The sequence below is a fragment of the Pecten maximus genome, chromosome 3 (genome assembly GCF_902652985.1).
Source record: "Pecten maximus chromosome 3, xPecMax1.1, whole genome shotgun sequence".
In the NCBI taxonomy this organism is placed as follows: domain Eukaryota; kingdom Metazoa; phylum Mollusca; class Bivalvia; order Pectinida; family Pectinidae; genus Pecten; species Pecten maximus.
This window is the reverse complement of record NC_047017.1, coordinates 866060-891359: the sequence shown is the minus strand read 5'-3', so window position 1 is coordinate 891359 and position 25300 is coordinate 866060. Positions and strand designations below refer to the sequence as shown.

General features: G+C 35.4%; 2 protein-coding genes across 2 annotated transcripts in view; one reads left to right on the top strand and one right to left on the bottom strand.

Annotated features, from left to right (window-relative positions):
- LOC117322896 overlaps positions 1-14296 on the top strand; it is a 20083-nt gene extending 5787 nt beyond the window's left edge. Inside the window, exons 6-15 of the mRNA XM_033877842.1 lie at positions 772-926; positions 1210-1371; positions 2044-2084; positions 2353-2466; positions 2758-2868; positions 3259-3372; positions 4360-4473; positions 4731-4855; positions 5096-5313; positions 13436-14296. Coding sequence (XP_033733733.1) covers positions 772-926; positions 1210-1371; positions 2044-2084; positions 2353-2466; positions 2758-2868; positions 3259-3372; positions 4360-4473; positions 4731-4855; positions 5096-5313; positions 13436-13658 — 1377 coding nt within the window. The 3' untranslated portion in view covers positions 13659-14296. The remainder of the gene's footprint in view (positions 1-771; positions 927-1209; positions 1372-2043; positions 2085-2352; positions 2467-2757; positions 2869-3258; positions 3373-4359; positions 4474-4730; positions 4856-5095; positions 5314-13435) is intronic.
- On the bottom strand, positions 14050-25300 carry LOC117322897 (dehydrogenase/reductase SDR family member 7-like). Its single transcript, XM_033877843.1, has 9 exons — positions 25198-25300; positions 20753-20942; positions 19517-19666; positions 19208-19314; positions 18815-19007; positions 16412-16461; positions 15572-15691; positions 15176-15342; positions 14050-14958 (listed from the first exon to the last, which is right to left on the bottom strand). The coding sequence occupies exons 1-9, from the start codon at positions 25198-25200 to the stop codon at positions 14868-14870; spliced, it is 1071 nt and encodes a 356-aa protein (XP_033733734.1). The 5' UTR covers positions 25201-25300; the 3' UTR covers positions 14050-14867.

The window sequence follows — 25300 nt, the reverse complement described above, 5'->3', positions numbered from 1 at the left end:
CTTTATAGCTCCTTCCTCATACAGGTGAGACAATATCGACCTTTATAGCTCCTTCCTCATACAGGTGAGACAATACCTACCTTTATAGTTCTTTCCTCATACAGGTGGGACAATACCTACTTTTAAAGTTCCTTCCTCATACAGGTGAGACAATACCTACCTTTATAGTTCCTTCCTCATACAGGTGGGACAATACCTACTTTTAAAGTTCCTTCCTCATACAGGTGAGACAATATCGACCTTTAAAGTTCCTTCCTCATACAGGTGGGACAATACCTACTTTTAAAGTTCCTTTCTCATACAGGTGAGACAATATCTACTTTTAAAGTTATTTCCTCAAACAGGTGAGACAATACCTACTTTTAAAGTTATTTCCTCATACAGGTGGGACAATACCTACTTTTAAAGTTCCTTCCTCATACAGGTGGGACAATACCTACTTTTAAAGTTCCTTCCTCATACAGGTGGGACAATACCTACTTTTAAAGTTCCTTCCTCATACAGGTGAGACAATACCTACTTTTAAAGTTCCTTTCTCATACAGGAGAGACAATACCTACTTTTAAAGTTCCTTCCTCATACAGGTGGGACAATACCTACTTTTAAAGTTCCTTCCTCATACAGGTGAGACAATACCTACCTTTCATACAGTCTTACTTCCTAATGGCCCTGGTTGATGATAGGACGTTACAAACAGTCCAAGAAAAGATACTGATATAATACCTATCGTTAGTTGAATACATTGTTTAAATATATCTATATCTGTTGTAGTTTGTTGTACACACGATGAAGCGAACAACACCTGTTTGTAACAACTCTCCGTCCATTCTATCACCGACACCAAGTCACGGAACAACCTTCCTCGTACCCTCCAACGACACGCTGACCCTGTCCCTATATGCAGGCAGCGCGAAACCATCTATCGGGTCAATATTTTACTATGATATCTTAAAACACATGCAAGCAATTTTAGCGCTGATATACTTAGCTTGCAATGTAGTTTTCAATAATTTTACACGAAATACGGAAAGCTGATATAAAATCCCCTCCTAGTATGAATATGAGCGTTAATACTGTGACACACGTCCAGAACAATGAGCAAAGATAAACAGTGAATTTTAGCATGTTGAAAAATTTTCAACGTCAAGGTTTTGTGTACTAGAAATAATTAACATGTACTTAGATATACGACATCAATGCTTGTTTCAGGATAAAAGAGTTCATCATTTCTACACCCTATGGCGTTACTCTATCACCTTTGGTACTGGCCGCAAATCGAACAAATGTGTGGTACTCCGAGTTGTCATGGAAACCAGAAAAAAGTCAATTTGGAGAGAACATATTTTGTTTCCAAGCAGTTGATACAAACAAGTGAGTTTTGAAGTTAACCAATAAAATTAATACTTTCTTTCGCTCATAAATATATATGTATCCGATAAACGTGTTTTGCGAGTGCTATCCCAATTTTCTTTGGGATTTATTTGTATAACTATCGTGGTAATCATATTTAATCTACTAGTACATGACAGAGACGATATTTTGAGGAATTGTTAAACATGCCAAAAAGTTTCACGTCAATGCCAACGCCTTTTTCATATATAATAAAGTAGTTGATGTAAGTATAAAAACACAAAGCGAAAACCGCGTGAAAAACTTGTTTTACTAATATACGCTACATATACACACTGTACATTTTTTTCAACTACAATTTGAAATAGAAGTGTTGTTACATATCAATCGGGAACCGTCGGCACTTTCCGTAAACGAGAAAATATTTTCAGTTAAATATTGATTCTCTTTCGTGATTTGTGTTCCGGAAACGTCTTGTATTAAACCACTGTAACAGACGAACGAGATAAGAAATTGGTGAATTCAAGAATCTTGATGTAGTCTTTAACGACACAAAATATGACACAATACTGTCCACCGTCAGATAGAGTGAAGACACGGACAGTTTAAAATAAGTGTCATTTGTGATACATCCATATATAGAATAAGTTTTTACAATTATGTTATGCTAATTCCACATTTCCATCTTCACAGCATGTCGAGTGTCCAGCGCTGCCTGATTTTCATTGCTGAAGGTATGTGTTAATGTCTGCTATGTATAATAGTACTAGTGTTTTGTAATTGCAAGGTTACGTTCCAAAATGAAAGGTTGATAACACAAACAGGATATAGATGTTTTATTTTTTGTGGTTATTTGTCTTCAGTTACAAATTTGTAAATGAACATCTAAGTTTGAGTACAAAAACTAAAAAATGTCGACGGGAAAATTCCTGATCCTAATAAACTGAACATCCATTATGTTTTATATCATAACAATGTAGTTTGTTTGTTGCTTTTTGTAAGCTGTCCATCCGTGTGACAGTGGGCCGTGCCTTAACCATGGAACATGCTCCCTGTATCAAGATACGTATACATGTAGCTGTCCTGCTGGATTCACGGGGAAAACATGTGACACAGGTAAGTCTCCCTCTGCTTTCCTGTATTTTATGTATCGTCTGAACCCTGTCACTATTCAAATGAATTAAAACTTGACATGCAGGTTACGGCAAACCTCAGCAGTGTCTAAGTCTATATTATGATTACAAAAAAAAAAAAAAAAAAAAAACGAATCCACACCAAATAAGGATTTTTTTTTCTTTCCAGAAATTCCGCAATTATAATCTCGGACATATTTCTTGACCTCCTGCATGGTAACTGGAGCTAACTGACGATCTTCTATTCATTACAATCAGTTTATCCTATTTACAGATATAGACGAATGTGCCAGCATCCCATGTGCTAATGGCGGTACCTGTTGGAATCGTATTGCGGATTTTGTTTGCTTTTGTCCGCCTGGCTTCACTGGAAAGCAGTGTCAAGGTAGGACATTCTTACTCTATTTGTTTTATAAATTGACAGGTAGTAAAAACAACTGGTAGTGTTCTGCTTTTACATTCATCGTATGCGACATGAATCTTTCTGACGCAGTTTTATTACATGATATTTTGTATTTGTGTATTTTATATATTGCTCGTTATTTAGTTTTTATGTTGGAAAGATTGTATTAAATTATTTGTGTGGATTTGATATTTCCGTCGCCGAGACCATATATAAAAACAATTTAAATGAAAACAAGGAAAATAAACAATCATAACCAATCTTAAACTCCACAAAACATTGAGAATAACACCTCCTGTACGCGACTTTATATCACACGAATCAGAATATAGAAAATTACACCTCGGTGAAGTATGTCTTTATTTTTAACAGATATCGACACTTGCGCGGTCAATCCATGTCAGAACTTTGGCACGTGCGTATCCTCTCCTGCTGGCTACAAATGCACGTGCTTGAGTGGATACGCGGGAAACGAATGTCAACATGGTAGGTCACCAATTTACTCACATAAGAAATGCGTTCTTTTTATTTACTACCATTCCCGATACAATTAATGTCTCCGTTATTTAAGGTACATGTCCACACTTCTGACATAAAATCTCCGTTCAGGTTTATTTGACCTATAAACCCAGGGCTTCTTACGAAGCGACTACGGTAATCACACCTGGCCGTATATGCCCAGGGCTATCGAGATAACACTCTCATTGAATGCTGTTGTGATACCGTCATGCTTGACCGCAGACGCCTTACTGGCTTCCAAACAGGTTTTGCTGGTGAGGTACTGCATTGGGTATTTTACGAAACTGAAACACGTTATTAAGTAAGATTCCATTGAAAATGTATACTGTACCCGCAGTGGACCCCAGGTTACCTTGCACTTTTACAATCCAAAAATTATTTCCTTTCAAAAAAAATCTAGAGCCATTTCTGGAACTAGCATCATTATAAAAATAAAACAAGTTGTTGATCAATTTGTCTGAAAGGTACTGCTATCAATATTTTACCTGAGTATTGATTATAAATACAAAAAAATCATTGACACATGTATCAACCCCCTCTGAAGTGGTCTGTTGTTACATAGGGTAGGTGAGTTTGCAACACTGAAAGTCAGAATCTAAAATGTATTTTTAGAATTCAAGCATAGGAGTACCTTTGTAAATGACATATGGTTATCCATGGAAAAGTATAATTTCGTACCTGTTACCTGTTTTGAGATGGATTTTTTTAAAAGTTTCTACTTATTGTCGCTGTAAACAAACCAACAATTTGGTTTATTAGGACTAGTTGGTAGGCCTTTGTGAGTACAAAGTGTTCCATTTTCGAAAAGAAACACAGGTAAAACCATAGCTAATTCTCACAAACACCCTGGTGTTTGTACAAACTATTTCAATAGCAAATAATATTTACTGGAAGACTGGTCATGAACCCTAAGTAACTTTACTCTTGGAGGTAATCGTTAGTTATGTATTACAGAACAAGATGAGTGCAGTTCCACCCCTTGTCACAACGGAGGCACGTGTGAGGATATGGTGGGAGGATACATTTGTCGTTGTCCCATCAAATACACTGGCAACACATGCCAAACAGGTACTTCATATGAAATTGACAAATATCCAACAATAAATAAATGCTTAGTATGCCAAAATGATATTTCCAAGGGAATGATGAAAAATGTATAGATTTTTTAGAAGTATATTCCTAACAGCTTTCGGCTTGCATGAGATTAATTACTTCTCAAGCTGCTTCTATGAAATCTTGGTTGCAAATTTCTCTCGTTATGTCTTCTCTTTTTCTCTCATTAAAAACACCAAACACATGAATGGAAAAAAACATTTTTTCTTCAGAAATTGACTACTGCAACCCCAATCCTTGTGAAAACGGAGGCACATGCACTGGATATAGTAACAGCTATTCCTGTGATTGTCCGGGAAGTTATCTTGGACTCAACTGTGAGAAAGTTCAAGATAAGGTAAGAAAGGCAAACTGGACATAATGATATTTCAATGAAATATTGTTCTAACTAATGACTAAGTAGAATGGAAAAAAATTTAACAAATAATAAACATCAAGGGGTATGAAGGTATTGTGACACATTCCGCACGCTCACGCCAGAATGAACTGCAAAACATTACGTTATGTATTTGTGTACTTGTTTTCCCGAACGGAATATACAATATATATTGCATCAAGTAATCATCACTTCCTCTAGGGATGTAGCTCTCCAGAAGATTCGTACTGTATGTGTAACGTGGACGGGAAACCAGTTAAAGTTCCAGTCCGGGTCCCTGAGGCTCTCACTGTAGGACTGGACAAGGAGGATTTGATAGCTGGATTAATAGGCTTTCCTATTGGTGCTGCTGTCGGGGCGATCATGGCGGCATTATGGCACTATCTCATCAGACCAAAGTGTACTCCAGGCCAAACCAGGTAATCTGACTGTAGAATAGTATACGGGTGTAAAATTAACATGGAATTTGTATAAATCTTACAACAGTTACTATGCCATCTGGAGTTTATTAAACGAGATCAATAGTTTGATATACCACGAGCCTTAAGTGACATATTAAGCTATTGAACTCGTCTAATAAATATGCAATAAGACATAGTCACGATTTTAATATTCTGTCGATGACAGAACTTATATTTATGACAATGTAAAAGACAATTCTAAACGACAACACTATATACGGACATAAACCCGGAATCATAATAGAAACTCAAAATCAATGAAACGAGGACAAAATATAAACATAAAATAGTGTTTTCATGGAGACCCGCAAAAAAGTACAAGGACAATAAGATATGAAGAGTAAATGTCCATAGGTATATCAACAGAGATCAAACACGTGTCACTTCATATCGACGAGAATCTCCAATGAGAGATACCATGGTGACAACGTAACCACTATCAACAGAGATCAAACACGTGTCACTTCATATCGACGAGAATCTCCAATGAGAGATACCATGGTGACAACGTAACCACTAGGTAAATCAACAGAGATTAAACACGTGTCACTTCATATCGACGAGAATCTCCAATGAAAGATACCATGGTGACAACGTAACCACTATCAACAGAGATGTCTAGAATGTTTGCCGACGACACTTCACTAGCATATTCTTCAAATAGTGCTGCAGAAATTGAACATTATATGAACCGCGATTTAGCAGTTATTGATAACTGGTCTAAGAAATGGAATGTGAATTTCAACCCTAATAAAACTGATGTGGTTCTTTTTAATGGCTCTTTAGACAGATTAGATGTTCAGTTGACTTTTAATAATACCACGCTTACGAACAGTGCTACACATAAACACTTAGGAGTAACTTTTAATGAAAATGGTAAGTGGGAAACACATATCTCCAATATTGTAAGATCAGCCTCTAAGCATTTATCTGTTTTACGAAAATTGAAATTTACTGTAAATAAAGAAATTTTATCTAAACTGTATATTGTATTCATCAGACCTATTTTAGAATATGCGAGCGAAGTGTGGGATGGTTGTAATTATAGAAAAAGTCCAACTAGAAGCCGCCAGAATAGTTACAGGTTTGCCTTTATTTGCAAGTAGGGTGTCTCTATATAATGAAACCGGTTGGGAAAAACTTGAAGACAGACGGAAACAGAGAAAGTTGTTATTGTTTTATAAAATACAACAAAATTTAGCTCCTTCATATCTACATGATATCGTAACCAATAGAGTAAACGAAATCAGTAGATACAATTTGAGAAATGGTCAAGATTACATTATACCCATGTGTCGATTAGTCTTGTATGAAAAATCATTTTTACCTAGTACTATTAGAATGTGGAACTCGTTAGACATCTCTACCAGAAATATAGAATCATTACCAAAATTTAAACAATCTATTACTGGAAAAGACAAACCTGTTACTAAACTGTCTATAGGCAACAGAAAATTTGACATAATACATACTAGACTTCGTCACGGTTGTAGCACTTTGAATGCAGACCTTTTCAGGTGTAATTTAGTTTTATCACCAGCATGTAGCTGTTCTTACCCATTAGAAAACCCATTTCATTACTTTTTTCAGTGTACTTCATACAACTTTTGCCGTGATATATTTCTCAGAAAACTATCCAGATATGATGTAGTCGTCGATTTAGATGTACTATTGAACGGTTCTGTTAATTTAAACCAGACTGATAATGATAGTATACGTTTATTTGTACAAGAATATATTAAAAACACTAACCGTTTTGCATAATCCAATCTATTAGTTGTATTCAGTCTGCTACAACTGAGTATTTTAAATAAATTTCTTATTATATACTTTATGTAACTGCTTTTTATATACAATTATTTGTTCAAACCCTTGATAGTTAATATATTTATATCCTATAGGTATACTGTCATACAAATGAAATTTTCTGCATTATTGTTGATATTGGGAATACTTTATAGTATACTATCTGTATAAAGTAATGTTTTGTTTTGTTTTATTTTATATAATATTAGATATGTACATTAATACCATCTGTTTACAATTAGCTGCCACATATTTATTTAATATTATTTACCATTGTATACTATTGTATGGAAGAGGACGTTTATAAGTTATATAACTTGTGTCCAATTCCATTTGAATTATTTCAAATAAAATATGTTTAAACTAAACTAAACAGAGATCAAACACGTGTCACTTCATATCGACGAGAATCTCCAATGAGAGATACCATGGTGACAACGTAACCACTAGGTATATCAACAGAGATCAAACACGTGTCACTTCAGATCGACGAGAATCTCCAATGAGAGATACCATGGTGACAACGTAACCACTATCAACAGAGATCAAACGCGTGTCACTTCATATCGACGAGAATCTCCAATGAGAGATACCATGGTGACAACGTAACCACTAGGTATATCAACAGAGATCAAACACGTGTCATTTCATATCGACGAGAATCTCCAATGAGAGATACCATGGTGACAACGTAACCACTAGGTATCAACAGAGATCAAACACGTGTCATTTCATATCGACGAGAATCTCCAATGAGAGATACCATGGTGACAACGTAACCACTAGGTATATTAACAGAGATCAAACACGTGTCACTTCATATCACATAAGGTAGTAGAATATGTCTAAACGAGATCACGGTTTTGACCATAAAACTTGTCTTCATCAACCTGCAACTTTCAAAACCGTGTGTTGTTCATTTTCCCGTCAGTAGTCGACTGTTATGAACATAAGAGATAAATCCAGCTTATAATAACTAGTAAATCACCGTATCTCGTTCAATGTACAACTCTGTAAGGCATGTAAGTAATACTACAGATGCAATTAATAAAATGATTACACTGTATGTTCCCATACTGAGGTATAGACTCAATAATTTTCTCACTAACTGTGGTTAAATTATGGTATTAGTATGATTCTTATCGATAAAATGTAACCCAATGATATTACTCAATTCAATGTATATATTCACATAGGTACACTCTAATAGTGTGCACATATGGTTATCATATTATTACTCAACCTAATAGATATGAACTACTACAAATTACTCAGTCTAGGTGCATGGTTGCTCTGTATGTTGTGTAATGAATACAACAGGAAATAGTAGATAGTCACCACAGTATCAGTTTACATTTGTGTAAATAATATTGCGCAAATCAATGTAAATATGTGCATATATTTATTACATTACAAAATAGGAAATCGTTTACACAGATACACAGTGACATTATATATATATATGTTACGTGGTACTTTGTATTAATATTACACATCTAGTGAAGTGTATAATGACTGTATACACGTATATTTACTATTGTATGTATGTTGGCAGCATTATAGAATTTAGTGTGAACATTAACACTTACATATCCCTATGTATATTATAATGTGGACATAAGAAGAAACGATATGGTGTTTAAAACCAAATTCAACTAATATAGACAGGGGAATCATTCAGATTATCTTTAAATAGATCAGAGTTTAATTGGCTTGCACTGTTCTTTAATTGACACAAAATTATATCACTATGTCTAGTACCATGATTGTTTTAAAGATAAGTGAAGTAGTAATATTATTTGTAATGTCGGTAAATACAATCTGTTCTAAAATCTAATGGAGGGTGCATTAAGGATTTCAACATAATTAAATTCACAGACATAGCGGAAGGTTGAAAGTCTGGGTGGTTCTGAGAGGATAATAATGTTCATCAATATTATTTCTGAAATTGCTGATAATGTGAGACAGGTAGGTAGGTGTATTATTATATAGTATCTTGTACATGAGTATATATATTTTTATGTCCAATAATGATTCTCACAGTTTCAATATGTATATATTCTTGTAAGTTTAGCCATTATCCCAGATCACATCTGCATATTCTGGTATTATTAGTCTGATAAAAGAAGTGAAAAGAGATTTTCTGTCATTTTTGTGGTTACATTTTAAAACATTAGGTCTCGTATAGACTTTATCATGTATGTTTTGTATACGTTCGCTCCATGCACCATAAGCAGATAAGGTAACTCCTAAGTGAGTGTGTGAGTCACATGTCATTATTTCAATATCATCAAGCTTAAGAGTCAGGGATAATAAATTTTCTTTTTCTTGAGAAAATGACTGATTTTCTTTTAGTTAGATTAAATTTAACATCCCATTTCTGGGACCATAAAATAATGTTCTGCAGTAATAGGCTGAATGATTCCTGTGCGGTTAACATATCATATGTGCCCATAACAGAGAATAGATATGTATCATCAGAGATGTCTCTGGTATCATCAGCAAATATTTGTATGTAATTGTTATATCATTTATTATATCATCCTATATATAAGAAATAGAAATGGGCACAATAATGATCCCTGGGGGACACCTACACTAACTGATTTAAATGCCCTCATTATTGACTCTGCTTTCTATCTTTTAGATAAGACCTAAACCATACTAATACATTTCTTTTAATTCCACATTTATTAAGCTAATAGAGTAGTCCCTCATGCCAAGCAGAGTCAAATGCCTTACTGATATCACAGAATATAAATTGGAGTTCATTTCCAACATCTAGATTACAGGTAATGAGATGAGATAGATTGACAGTAATTGGTTTACAGTAGAGTGTCGGGGTATAAAAACCAGACTGATGCTCATAAATAATGTTATGCTGTTTGAAAAAGTTATATAGGTATTTAGATAAGAATTTTTTCAGATATTTTGCTAAAACAACTTGTAATTGATAGAGGTCTATAATTATTTACTTCATTCTGAGAGCCATTACCCTTATAAATAGCATTAACATTAGACATTTTCCAACTGTCAGGTATTTCTTCCCAGAAGAATTTATTAATAAGTAGATCAAGTGGTAAGACTGAGCATGATTTAAGATTTTTTTACAACTTTGCGTAATATTCCATCACGACCAGATGGTTTATTTTCATCAACATCATTGATCATATACATCATTGACCATATACATCATTGATCATATACGTCATTGATCATATACGTCATTGATCATATACATCATTGATCATATACGTCATTGATCATACACATCATTGATCATATACATCATTGACCATATACATCATTGATCATATACATCATTGACCATATACATCATTGATCATATACATCATTGATCATATACGTCATTGATCATATACGTCATTGATCATATACATCATTGATCATATACGTCATTGATCATATACGTCATTGATCATATACATCATTGATCATATACATCATTGATCATATACATCATTGACCATATACGTCATTGATCATATACGTCATTGATCATATACATCATTAACCATATACGTCATTGACCATATACATCATTGACCATATACATCATTGATCATATACATCATTGATCATACACGTCATTGATCATACACATCATTGATCATATACGTCATTGATCATATACGTCATTGAATACTCATTGATCATATATATCATTGACCATATACATCATTGATCATATACGTCATTGACCATATACGTCATTGATCATATACGTCATTGATCATATACATCATTGACCATATACGTCATTGATCATATACGTCATTGATCATATACGTCATTGACCATATACGTCATTGATCATATACGTCATTGATCATGTACGTCATTGATCATATACGTCATTGATCATACACATCATTGATCATATACATCATTGATCATATACATATTGATCATATACATCATTGACCATATACGTCATTGATCATATACATCATTGATCATATACGTCATTGATCATATACATCTTGTTGGGTTACACGAATATCATCCAGTAAATTGGGGTTGAGGATTATTATTTTCAAATGTGTGTGAAAGTTATGTTAATTTGTAGAAGATGTAGGAATAGAAGAGAAATAATTATTTAGTATTTCAGCTTTCTGAGTTGGATGGTTTGGTCAGCGGTTGAGAGAGGGTGTATTTGATCTTATTATTGATGTCAGTGACAGTTCGAGCTTTTTTCCACCAATTATTTGGAGGTAGTAATTTGTTAGCAAGAGAGGATTGTAATTTTTCGAAGTAATCAATTTTAGCTTTACGAACTGTCCATATTTATGCCAATGCTTGGGTTGTTGGAAGCCTTTATTATGTTTCCTTTTTCTTATTCTCATTTCAAGCCTTATTGAGTTGGTCATCCAGGTTTTGTCTGTTGGTCGCACTAGTGTAGTTTTTCTGAGTGTGAAATTATTTACCGTTTCTTTTATGGTTTCAGCTAGATATTGATTAAAATCATTAACATTAAGACTACTGTAGACAGAATGCCAGTCAATAGTGTTTATTTTGTTATTCATAGAGTTATATTTATATTCCTAATGTGGTTTGCTGATATGAACATACCAAGTGAAAACAACAAACATATGACCATGAAAACACTATGAAAACCGTATGAAAACATTGTCTCTCGTGCTGATTTTCCACACATAACATCAGAAAATATCAATACGCTTGAAAAATAGTCCTCGTTTCATTTCCGTAAATTATGTTTTCTTTGTAATCTATTTACATAAATTAAATCTAATTTAACACAAATGATTGTATTCGATGTTATTTCATGTCTCCTTGTTTTAAATAACAAGCAAAAAATAAATAAATAAACTACTGCAAACTGCGGAGCGGAAGGACACGGTAAACGATGGTGCATAGGCGGGATCTCCCGGCTGTTCTAATAATTTGGCGTTTCGTCGTATACATGGCAAATTTTTCTTTTTAATAAAATCTCTCGTTTTCTCGATACAAATTTTAAAAATAAAGGTTATGTAAATATATGAATTGAATAGATTTTTTTTAATTTCCATTGCGGCTATGAATACCAGTAGCTAGCTACATATCCTCCGAGGCGCGCTACCGCGCGCCACGGGATATGTAGCTAGCTACTGGTATTCATAGCCGCAATGAAAATTTAAAAAATCTATTCAATCCATATATAGTCAGTCTCATCACAAAATCCAAATAGTTTTGTTGTAGGATGTGTATTTATAAGCAGTATATGCTAACTGTATAAGAATTGGAGAATGGTCACTGTAAAAAAGGAGTTTTTTTGTATTTTTATCATGTTGTAATATTTTGTTATGGCTACATCAATAGATGTTGAAGTATCCTCAGTGATCGTCAATAGTCAAGAAAGATGTGTGAGGTTGGCTAAATAGTCAGCATATCAACATTGATACTACTTGTGATCAGAATATCTAGACTGGTATCTGTAGCAGTAGTTAGGTTATCATCAAGTTTATTCCAGTAATCTATTGTTGATTCTGGTCTATAAAAACAGCTTAATAAAAAAATATGACAATCATTATTTCAAGCAAAAGTATCTTCAATATTGTCATTATCCAGAGCTCTTCGCCTGGATGCTTTTACTGTATTTTTGCAGTAAACTGCTAGACCACCACCATAGCCAGTTATTCTTTCTTAACGATAACATTTAAAAGATATAATTTTAATGTCTTCATCTGAAATCCTGTCCGTCAGGTGAGTTTCTGTTAAACATATCAAAGAAATTTAATTCTGATTCACTGATATCAGTTTTATCACGAAATTCACCCTATATGAACGTGATGCAATGAGAGAAAACAGTATTCCGATATGACTACAGCCCCGACGTAATGCAACTAAGAATGACAGTAAAAAAAATAATATTGAGACTTGCACACACATATTTTGTGTTTCTCTAAGAAACAGTCATACGCCCACACGCATTTATTGTGATATTACATACTATTTATGACGTCACAATGGTTTTATTGTCATACGATAGTTATAATATTTTATGGTTAAACGGGCCAGTTTCGTGATACAATACATAAGAAGAGAATGAAATAAGAACATTTTGCAAGAAAAGCCGAAAACATTTCACTCATTAATGAAATGTCATCCGGTTGCTCTCTACGATCTTATTTTGAATTCGTTATCTGCTAAAAACCGTCAATACCTCGAACATTTTATAAACTTTGAGAGAAACAAAAAATGATAGACTACTCATTGTTACTTCTAATGAAATAATGAAATCTAACATTTACAGACGAGGGTTTCCTCGAAAGCCTGTACAGCGCCCAGGGTCCTCAATGTCAACTAAAAGTCTCATTGGTCGGATCTCACCAGTGTCACCGAGTGATGTCAGCGCGTCCGTCCTCACACCACATCCTCTAAATGTATACAGAGCTGGATTTAAAGATCCTACTTCTCACAAGACAGGTGAACGGCTTAGTGAGGACAGCTATTTGGATGGTACTAGGGACTGGTAAACTGGATATCGAGCATATCTCACCAGTTTATGTATTGAACTTGTTTCTGTTGAATTCCGAAATCTAAATTGGAGAAACTAATAACTGATATCTAATCTTTTCGTAGATTGTAATAATATATCGACACCAGGCCTCTCTAGGTTTGAAGGAAAAGTACTAATGTTGGGGTTTGACGTGCTAATGTCATGTTGGGGTTGGACATATTGTAAATGATACACCCATGGAAGAATACACCAATTATGTCTTATGTCATGTTCGGGAAGTATTTTGTCAAGATTATACCTTTAATGCGCTTTCGATGTTTCTTCCAATTAATAATAATAATAAAAAATATAATAATAAAGTAAAAAAAAAAATAAAAATAAATAAATAAATAAATAAATAAGACGTGTATGTTCAATTACATTTATTAATAGTATAACAACAGTTAGATTGAATTGTAAACGCAACAATATAGTACGATATGTAAACAACCAATAAATAATACAATAGCATAAATACAAAGGCTTCAATCAAATATTAAAATAAATGTCATTAATAGGGACTTTTTTATATTTGTTCATTTATTGCACACAAATATTACATTCTTTGACTCGTTTATATCACCTATACAATACACATGCATACACACACATTATCACAACAACTGTAATACAATATACAAGTAATACATGTGTGTTTGGTCATTATACAACCCACCATCTATCGTCTGCCACTAACTCTCATTACCATAGCATGGCCCATCAGTGCACTTTAACGTCTCAACGTTCTAACTAAACAATACCCGATCATGTTGCAGCGTTGATATATTTCACTTTTCAAAAGCTAATGCCATTTACGCTGGTAGGATTTGATACGATCTCTTTGTGAATAATATCTCTCATTTCTCATTCCTAAGGATTGGCGAGGAAAGGCAGTGCTTTGTACAATAGGTACAGAGGCACGGTCGGTATTGAGAGGCTAGGCAATAAACGCCCATGTAAAAGGTTGGACTACAGAAGTAGGTAGCATAAAATATCCTCACATTGTTGGTCAAACACACAAACGCAGATGTCATTTATTACCCTATAAACGAAACATGGCTTCGGATAGGGCCAAAGAAATAAATGCTCATTTCTGCAGGATGAGGATTGACGCTATAAACAAAGCTATTTTGGTTATGAAGTTAATTCTCGATTCTTTGGTTTAATGTCCGACATATTTTTGTATTCAATCATTCCGTTTGGTCCGTGACTCAGTCTTTTCATTCAGTTCATTGTCAATGTCTGCCATTAGTTTTGACGACAATATTTTCACGCACCTGAAAGAATTAAAGAATAGCATTACTTGATAAAATGACTACAATGAGTATCGGTTTAAAGTTGAGACATACATTATATTATCATATGCATTAAAACAAACTTTAAATCAAACGTGTTTTCAATATCTATTTGTGAACTGGATCTCGAGAGGAAGAACAATCGCGATAGTTAATAATTACCGAAACCAATACACAGATAAATAATATATTTACCTACCATTTAAAAGTATGGGGGAAGTACTGATTTAGGTAGAGTGAGACCAGGCCTGGCGTTGTCGAGATCCATGCCTCGTCACAACGGTTAGCAATAGCTACAGCCATTAGCCGAGCGCATCTCGCTGGGGACATCCGGGATTTATGGGGGTCCATTCTACCTTGTAAAGTCTGTGTAGAAAGACAACATGATACAGAACTGGAAATAATCTTAACTGTATGATTACATTTCAGAAATGCTTGCCGAACAAAGATGCTTAAACACATTGTTTATGTGTCCATAACACATTTCTGACTTAGTATATGATAATTATCACGATTATCAACAAGTGGTACCTTATTAATGAAATATTTGAGATGAAGGGCCAGTTTTCTCTAACATTGATATCGACTTACTTACCTCCCCTTCTTTTTCTTTTAAAGCGTCCTGTAAAATGTTCGTATAGATAGGTCCTGGACAAACGGAAGTGACAGCTATATTCCTACTGTATACTTCCGGTCGTAGAGAATCAAACCAGCCCTAAGTAAAAATTAATGAAGGTAAGTAAAAAAAGATTGGTAAAAATATACTGAACCACAAAAGTACATAACATAGTGCTTTAATACAACTACTCGTTTTAATTTGTTCATCACAAAACTAATTTATCTAATTCATCTAAATGATGTTGTGTTGTTATCTAAATTAAACACAGAACCAAGTTATCTTTATTTGGTAACTTGTGGTATCTGTTGAAATTGAGTCTATCTAAAATCCAAGTGTTTCGTTTGGTGTTCAAATGGTTTGAAATGGATTATAAGTGACAATGAAAAGTATGTACAATGCATTCCAATAATACAAACACAATTATTTTAAGTTATTCTCTATTTGTGATGAATATGATAATAAAAAAGTTAGGGAAGATCTATATTTAGCTTTAGTAGGCGACCATGAAATATCTTGTGTCCAATCATTCTGATTGACTTTATGAGATGAGCCCCCTGTCGTTTCAGATGCGAGAAAGATTTTAGCACTTGGTTATCGTGCACTGTACATTCCTCATATTCCCTCCCGCGGGACTATCAATCATTGCTCTAAGTTTCCAACTGATCTGAAGTATCTACAATTTGATGAGAATGGCATGCTGTAATTATAGCTATTGTATCGTCTTGCGTTGTGTCTATTGTAACTCCAGTTTATTCCTAGTTCTCTGATCAAACAGACCGTGTCTAATGGTATATCTATTCTCTAGGTCATTCTTACCTGAAGAGCATGTTTCGACCCGAAATACGACCCCGCATATAACGCTGCACCTGAAAATATGATTCATACATAACAACCTTAATGACAATTCACGACCAGTACGTTATATACAACACGTAATACCAGTCAAGGTACTGTCTAAACGTATATAATGTTTATACAGGTACACGTATATAATGGTTATTCGGGTACACGTATATAATGGTTATACAGGTACACGTATATAATGTTGATACAGGTACACGTATATAATGGTTATACAGGTACACGTATATAATGGTTATACAGGTACACGTATATAATGGTTATACAATAACGTTAAAATCTGACTTAATAGTTATAAAAGTGACAGTGATACGCCGTACCAACAATACAGAATTTATCGAATTGAATAAAGTTCCAGTAACTACAATGTCTAAAACTTAACCTAGTTCAGACGTCACACCGCTAGTAACTACAATGTCTAGACTTAACCTAGTCAAGACGCCACACTGCCAGTAACTACAATGTCTAGACTTAACCTAGTTCAGACGTCACACCGCTAGTAACTACAATGTCTAGACTTAACCTAGTTCAGACGTCACACCGCTAGTAACTACAATGTCTAGACTTAACCTAGTTCAGACGTCACACCGCTAGTAACTACAATGTCTAGACTTAACCTAGTCCAGACGACACACCACTAGTAACTACAAATGTCTAGACTTAACCTAGTCCAGACGCCACACCGCTAGTAACTACAATGTCTAGACTTAACCTAGTCCAGACGCCACACCGCTAGTAACTACATTGTCATAACCTAGTCCAGACGCCACACCGCTAGTAACTACATTGTCATAACCTAGTCCAGACGCCACACTGCTAGTAACTACAATGTCTAGACTTAACCTAGTTCAGACGTCACACCGCTAGTAACTACAATGTCTAGACTTAACCTAGTTCAGACGTCACACCGCTAGTAACTACAATGTCTAGACTTAACCTAGTCCAGACGACACACCACTAGTAACTACAATGTCTAGACTTAACCTAGTCCAGACGCCACACCGCTAGTAACTACAATGTCTAGACTTAACCTAGTCCAGACGCCACACCGCTAGTAACTACAATGTCTAGACTTAACCTAGTCCAGACGCCACACCGCTAGTAACTACATTGTCTTAACCTAGTCCAGACGCCACACCGCTAGTAACTACATTGTCTTAACCTAGTCCACACGCCACACTGCTAGTCACTACAGTGTCTAGACTTAACCTAGTCCAGACGCCACACCGCTAGTAACTACAATGTCTAGACTTAACCTAGTCCAGACGTCACACCGCTAGTAACTACAATGTCTTGACTTAACCTAGTCCAGACGCCACACTGCCAGTAACTACAATGTCTAGACTTAACCTAGTTCAGACGCCACACTGCTAGTCACTACAATGTCTAGACTTAACCTAGTCCAGATGACACACCGCTAGTAACTACAGTGTCTAGACTTAACCTAGTCCAGACGCCACACCGCTAGTAACTACAATGTCTTAACCTAGTCCAGACGCCACACCGCTAGTAACTACATTGTCTTAACCTAGTCCAGACGTCACACCGCTAGTAACTACAATGTCTAGACTTAACCTAGTCCAGACGCCACACCGCTAGTAAATACATTGTCATAACCTAGTCCAGACGCCACACCGCTAGTAACTACAATGTCTAGACTTAACCTAGTCCAGACGCCACACCGCTAGTAACTACAATGTCTAGACTTAACCTAGTCCAGACGCCACACCGCTAGTAACTACAATGTCTTAACCTAGTCCAGACGCCACACCGCTAGTAACTACATTGTCTTAACCTAGTCCAGACGCCACACCGCTAGTAACTACAATGTCTAGACTTAACCTAGTCCAGACGACACACTGCTAGTAACTACAATGTCTAGACTTAACCTAGTCCAGACGCCACATCGCTAGTAACTACAATGTCTAGACTTAACCTAGTCCAGACGACACACCGCTAGTAACTACAATGTCTAGCCTTAACCTAGTTCAGACGACACACCGCTAGTAACTACAATGTCTAGACTTAACCTAGTTCAGACGACACACCGCTAGTAACTACAATGTCTAGACTTAACCTAGTTCAGACGACACACCGCTAGTAACTACAATGTCTAGACTTAACCTAGTTCAGACGTCACACTGCTAGTAACTACAATGTCTAGACTTAACCTAGTCCAGACGCCACACCGCTAGTAACTACAATGTCTAGACTTAACCTAGTCCAGACGCCACACTGCTAGTAACTACAATGTCTAGACTTAACCTAGTTCAGACGCCACACCGCTAGTAACTACAATGTCTAGACTTAACCTAGTTCAGACGCCACACTGCTAGTTACTACAATGTTCCTACTTACCTAGTTTGCCAGCCACACTGCTAGTCACTACAATGTGTCCCCTATTCCTTGACATCATATGGGGTAGTACGGCTCGTGTTAGAGAAACTGGTCCAAGGACATTGACCGCCAGTAGCTCCTGGTCGACAGCAAGAGAGGTAGTGGTCCATTCACCCTTGTTGGTACGGCCCGCGTTATTAACCAATATGTCAATCTATAATAAATAAAATGTAGTCAAGTCTAAATCTGCGTGCAATGTATCGGGTAAAATATGAGGGAAGCAATCGGCAAATAGGATATATGATTATACAAATTGTCAGCAGTCAAATTAATATACTTTATCAAATGATTGTAAATACTAGTGAACCAATAGATAATTTGTACCACATACTGTGTATACATTTTCCTACTTACCTTATGAAATGTTTTTAATACTTGTTGAACAGCTGATTCGTGATCCGAGTACGCCTTTATGTCAAGTTTTAAAACCAACACATCATCTTGACTGAGATCGCCAATACCTAGAGCAGATGAACAAGGAACCATTTCTATTATACCAGCGTTCAACTCATGCTTAGTAAACAGATCTATTACTTTATATCAATATACAAATATTGCTATAATTACTAATTTATTGAGATTTTGTAATATATTAGGTTTTAGATGATGTTAGACAAATGTTTAGAAGAAATATAAACACTGTTAAGATATCAAAATACGTACGGATGCACTCCGACTTGACACGTTCAAGTTCCTTTTCCCGTCTGGCCGATAATACCAGACGACATCGAGCACGCGCCATTTCGTAAGCAAGCGCTTCCCCGATCCCGCTGGATGCCCCGGTGATCCACACAACTTTATCAGTCAAACATTCTAAACAGAAAAATGTTACAACCATTGCGTAAGTGACTTTAAATAAATAATGATAATACATAAAAAAAAAAAAAAAACGAACACAGTTTCAATAACACGTAACCTGATTATCAGAAGATCACCAGAATATATATTGATAACAAAATGCAAACTTTTTGTATTTTCATCTTCCCTTTTCATCTTCCCTGGTTAAACAATAGCGACACACCAACGAAATACATGTAATATCAATAAAACGGAAAAAAAAATAAATAACTATGTCACACAGCTGTTGCTAAGGACCCGAAAGTTTTAATACCGAGAGGACGCGACCGAAAACTCAAAATAGGTCAAAGGCGGGGGTGTAATGGCGCCATAGTTCAATAAATTTCAAAAAGTTCAATAGAACGAAAAGTAAGCCTACATTTGTGTATTCTGAACCATATCACTACGTAAGACCTTTCCAGCATGATATACACGTCATGGTAAACATCGCGGACTAAATTCCACCAGCAGTGTCTGCTAACTGCAATCCAAAAGGCTTTTACAAAAGACATATCGATCTAAAATATTTCCCTATTAGACATAATAGGAATTTAAATGATCGATTCCTTCGGAAATTCACCAATATTTCCTTATATTTTGGAAATAGATGAAAGTCTGATGGAGCGAGATCAGGTGAATAAGCTCAATCAATTTAAAGCCACAATCGTGAAAGGCAGCCATGACAATGACAGACACTTTCACCCTAACCCTAACCCTAACCCGTCGATATAAACTAACCAAATGAGACCAGACCTTGGGTACACGGCCCTATATAGTCAGAGAATAGTAGGACTTAAAAAGAACATCCTTGAGTACCTCCTTCAATACGAGGCTCACAACCTATCAATCAACCTTCGTAATATATCTTGCTTATTGTGAAAATATATAATATATGTAACATAGTTTATCTTCCTTACTGTGGAGATATACAGTATATGTGACATAGTGTAGCTTGCTCCCTACTGCTCCTCACCAATAATGGATCAATCAGCGAATGCATATCTAAGCAAAAAATACAGAAAGATAAACGATAAGGTTCGCTCACAAATATTTAATACGCACCTGGGGTTTTACCAAATCTTTCCATCAGTTGAAGTAAAATATCGCTGTCTCCTGACAAAATCATGAAGAGGCAAATCACGGCGAACATTGCAAGAAGTCCATTGACGAGGTAGAGCCAGTCCATGACTGGTTGTCCAGTGTAACAGACAGGAGAGGGTGTAGTTACAGCTAGCTTAGTGATGTTGGAATTCTGTAACGACAAACGCAATAATTAATCGATAAATTCAGTAAGGATTGAGATGATTATATTAACATAACAACAGCATGTTGCTGCCGCAAAAAATACACAGTGTAATTAGAGATTCGACGATTTCCTAATGGAAACATGCATTTCAATGTGCTGCCTCGGTTCCGCCTCGTTCTGGCTGTCTGCATTTGCATGCTTCCAAGAAATGCACTCTTCCTAGTATTTTGTCGATATTACGATTGTTAGAGATTTAGAAGTGTGCAAACTTACCATGAACATTGAGATGATTATATTAACATAACAACAGCATGTTACTGCCGCAATAATATTGAGATGGCTTCCCTTTATAATCGTCAAATATTCCTCCTGTAAGCTCAGTGTACGTACTGCACCTTGACGTAGCTATTTGACTGAGGTTATGAATACATTACAGTATAATTACGACATATAAACTCACGACTTCACCCCTCTATACAAACACGATGTCTTTAATGTTCAGTACCGAAATGTCAAACCTGAATGACGGAGTTCCTGAAGCCCGGCACTGCTATACTCTCAATTTGAATTTTAAGTAGTACAAATTCGATGATATTTATAAACATATTAAATAAACATTTATCACAAACATGGATGAGTAGACAGAATTCAATTATCTTTCAACCTTTAACATTTTATACTGAAAGTTATAAAGAACATGTTATTGACTTCGGGACAAAAAGTAGAAAAAGATAACATTTTAAACATTGAATCGTTTTAGTGCAAAAAGTACATTGATGTAAGATTTTTTGACCCGTGATTTCTTTTTTGTGAATTCCTGAATTACAGCGATATACAAGGGAGAGGCATTTCGTAAGTAAAAGAAGTTGCTTGTAGCGAATAAATCTACCATCATTGTTATATTTGGACACATGTCCTCTGTTTTAGCGTTAATAACTGAATCATTAGATATAAATCTGCTAAAGACTTCGGTTATTAAAGAAGCTTTTTCCCAATATTTATGCAACTTTCACATGATGTTTTATTTCGGTGCTGTTTGTATAATTTTGAAGGGTGTTTTTTTGTAACCTTTTTTTCAGGTGTGTGCTTCATAATATTTCAGTGTGTTACCATTGCCTAATAAGGGTATTTTAATCGCTCTTTTCAATTCTTAGTGAGTGTAGCGTATTTAAACTTGACAATTGGGCGGACTTGTATCTCAAAATCATCAAAATTCTTTAATACTGTTCAATACATTTAGGCAATGTTTACAATCTGCTACGAACCATAAAAATAAACTTACATAACGTACATCTACAATAACATGATTGTCATATTTTAATACTTGATATTCGTTTCCAAGTCTGTCGAATCCGATTTACTTATTTTGGAAATATTATTGGGATTCAGGGATTTAACGAAATAATAACTTAACAGATTTTGTCGTTGTGATTTACGTTGTCTTATTTCATTTTTAGATATAAATATCTTTGATATGAATAAGGTAGTTGTAAAAAATACAACAAAAAAACAAGAAATATCTTTAAAAAAGATGAACGGCATAGTTTTAATGCTGGTGGTTATAATGTAAATATATCAACAAACTATCATGAATCATTTTTGGTGATAATAAGACTGCATTAATTTTATCAATGTATTATATGAAAATATACATCCACTTATTCAGCTTGCATTCAATCTTAACTTTGTTTCGTTTTAACTGTATATCCGCATTTTGCACTAACCGCTACATTGACCAATCACATTCTTCATCTTGACCATTAACGTCACCTGTCGCGTCATATCCGGGGCCAAATGAATATTATTATACGGCTATGCCGAAAAACAAACAAACCAAAAAAAAAAAAAACGAAAACGCCAGAGAGGATAAAAAAAAAAGCTTTATCGGACTTGTCTTCTTTTTTTTGTTTATTTGACACGCACTAACCACCAATGTTGTAACGCTATCCATGGTTAAGTCCAGCGAGTCTTGTTGTGAAATTCCCCAATGAAATTACACAAACGGACAAAAACTATAGATTTTAAAACCTCCTTGTAATGTTAGAATTATTCGTGGTATGTAGCTGTTTACCTGGTTATTTAATAAGGAGTTTCCGTGGTTTATCCACTGTGGTATGGCACACTGTTTTTTAGAGTCAATACATGCATGCATATATATAGTCTGGACGTTGTTTTTTTCTTAATTCCATAAAACTGTATAGAAGATTAATTTAAAAGCTGTTAAGAGACGCCTCTTACTGGCAGTCATCCAACAAGAAGTCACTGGGCGATGAGAATTATTGTTCCGGTTAACAGCAAGTGTTACATACATTATTGTTTTGGCTAAGAATGTGTATCATTCTGTAGTCCGAGGTCACTGGCCCCAGTTCGTGTCTGCGTGGTCGACACACGTGTCTGTTAGAGAATAACCGCTCGACGACCCAAGTGTTGACCGCACACCACTTACAGATGGACACGATTATATAAATGGTGGTATTCCGTTTCTAGAACTATATAAAAATAGCCGGGAATTCTTACTGGGATTCACCCTCCTACGTCACATATAGCACGTTAATTCTAGGTCAGAGTTCAAATGTAGGGCTATGTGACATGACAGACTTCCATTGTCATAACATACACAGACAGTAACTGGTGAAGTTGGTCATACATACAGGGATAGGCTGAGGTACTTTGGGATTGGGTCAGCTGTAGGTAGTGTAGTTATTAAATTGACCAATAATAATAAAATAACTAAAGTATGTCAATTCTTTAAAGCCCTATCCTCGGCCAATCGACAATGTGAGTCATTTAAGGCCAATTAGATACAAATATGCCTGTCTCAAAACCATATATCCAGTATCACTACAAACCGAATTGAAATTAAAAACCGAAAGAAAAAAATCTTCGTGCCAAATATTGCAAGGATCAGTAACATAATCTTTGATGCCATGTCCCTGCAACGTTACGCTTCACGAGACGGCGACATCATTAACGGTCTGGTTAACGCAATTTTACCGTTTTCTGATAAGAAAACCGCCTCCAAGTGAGCATTGCATAAAAACGAAAGTTGATACAAAGCAAAATAACCATATTTCTACCATCGCTTAGTGCCATGCATGATTTTTTCTCTTTTTGTTCGCGCCATTTCTGTTAATTTTGCGCCATTTCTGTTAATTTTTTCGCGCCAAGTCTTTATCTATGAAAATTTCCTTTGATGCATTTGACATTGAATCTATCAATATTTACCTATTTTCGGACTATCGGGTCTTCGGACTACAAGTGCACGCAACCATATGTATCAAAAGCGTTCATATTAACTTGAGTGCAATGAACAGGTAAGAAAGAATGTTGAAAATAGACCGACATATTATTTAGTTTTCTTTAAGACATGTTAATCATAACTTACTGACAGGCCCTTTGTATCGCCGTCCTAGATTGTTAGAGACGTGACTATGTTACCTAATTTTGACAATGATACCACAAAAATTTCGGTTTACCTTGCCAGCATTACCTGGAAATTTTATTATTCACAAGTTTTAATAGAAATGTCGCTGCATAACACCGATTGATAGAGTTGTGTGCGCTGACCCCTCAACTTCAACCCATCAGTCAAAATGTCCCCCGGCAGTAATAATGTCAAGCTATTAGGGCGACTAAAATATGGTAAACATGTTTTGTTATAAGGATTAATTGTTATAATTTAAGATGACGGTAAAGCAAACTTAAAGAGGCTTGCCCGCAGAGAGATCAGAAAAATTGGCTAATAGAAAAAGATTTTTTACACATGACAGATTGTTGGAATTGTTGAGTTTTTCATTCTATTTTCCTTATAAAACGCTGAAAAGAGATATCAAAACCTCATTTTTTAATATTATTTATTCAATCGCAACCCGCGATAAGTCCCCGCTATAAAGTGGAGTCTAATTTGATTGACACATCAAAGAAACAAGCACGTGCACAGTGCCGCAGTGCCGCACAGTAACAACTTCAAAGGCAGCGGCGATTTACAAAGAAGAGTTGCCGTTATATTCCATACATTTCCCTCTCAGGTTGAGTTTTAAAACGTCTTTTAAATACATATTCTGTAATTGTTTTCAAGAAATAAAGTCGGAAAGCCTCTAATTTTGTCACATAGAAACGTGTACTGAAGTTTATTTAGTGATCGGAGATGTGCCGTTTACCGGTCCGTCTGCGGGTAAGCCTCTTTAATTATAAACAGTTAAAAACCATTCTTATCAGCGAAAATGAAAATATCAGAAACAATGTATAGGTACAGACTTACCATAATCACGGGTTGTTATCACTGTAGACAGTCGTAATTGTGTTGAAACTCACATAGCAACTCGTCGTTATATACGATAGCTGTTAAAAATAGCCTGGGGGAA

Coding starts and splice junctions, on each gene's coding strand:
- LOC117322897 (XM_033877843.1), bottom strand. Junction 19,667..20,752: donor AAGATTTGGTAAAACCCCAG/GTGCGTATTAAA, acceptor TTTTCTGTTTAG/AATGTTTGACTGATAAAGTT. Junction 19,008..19,207: donor TATTAAAAACATTTCATAAG/GTAAGTAGGAAA, acceptor TATTTATTATAG/ATTGACATATTGGTTAATAA.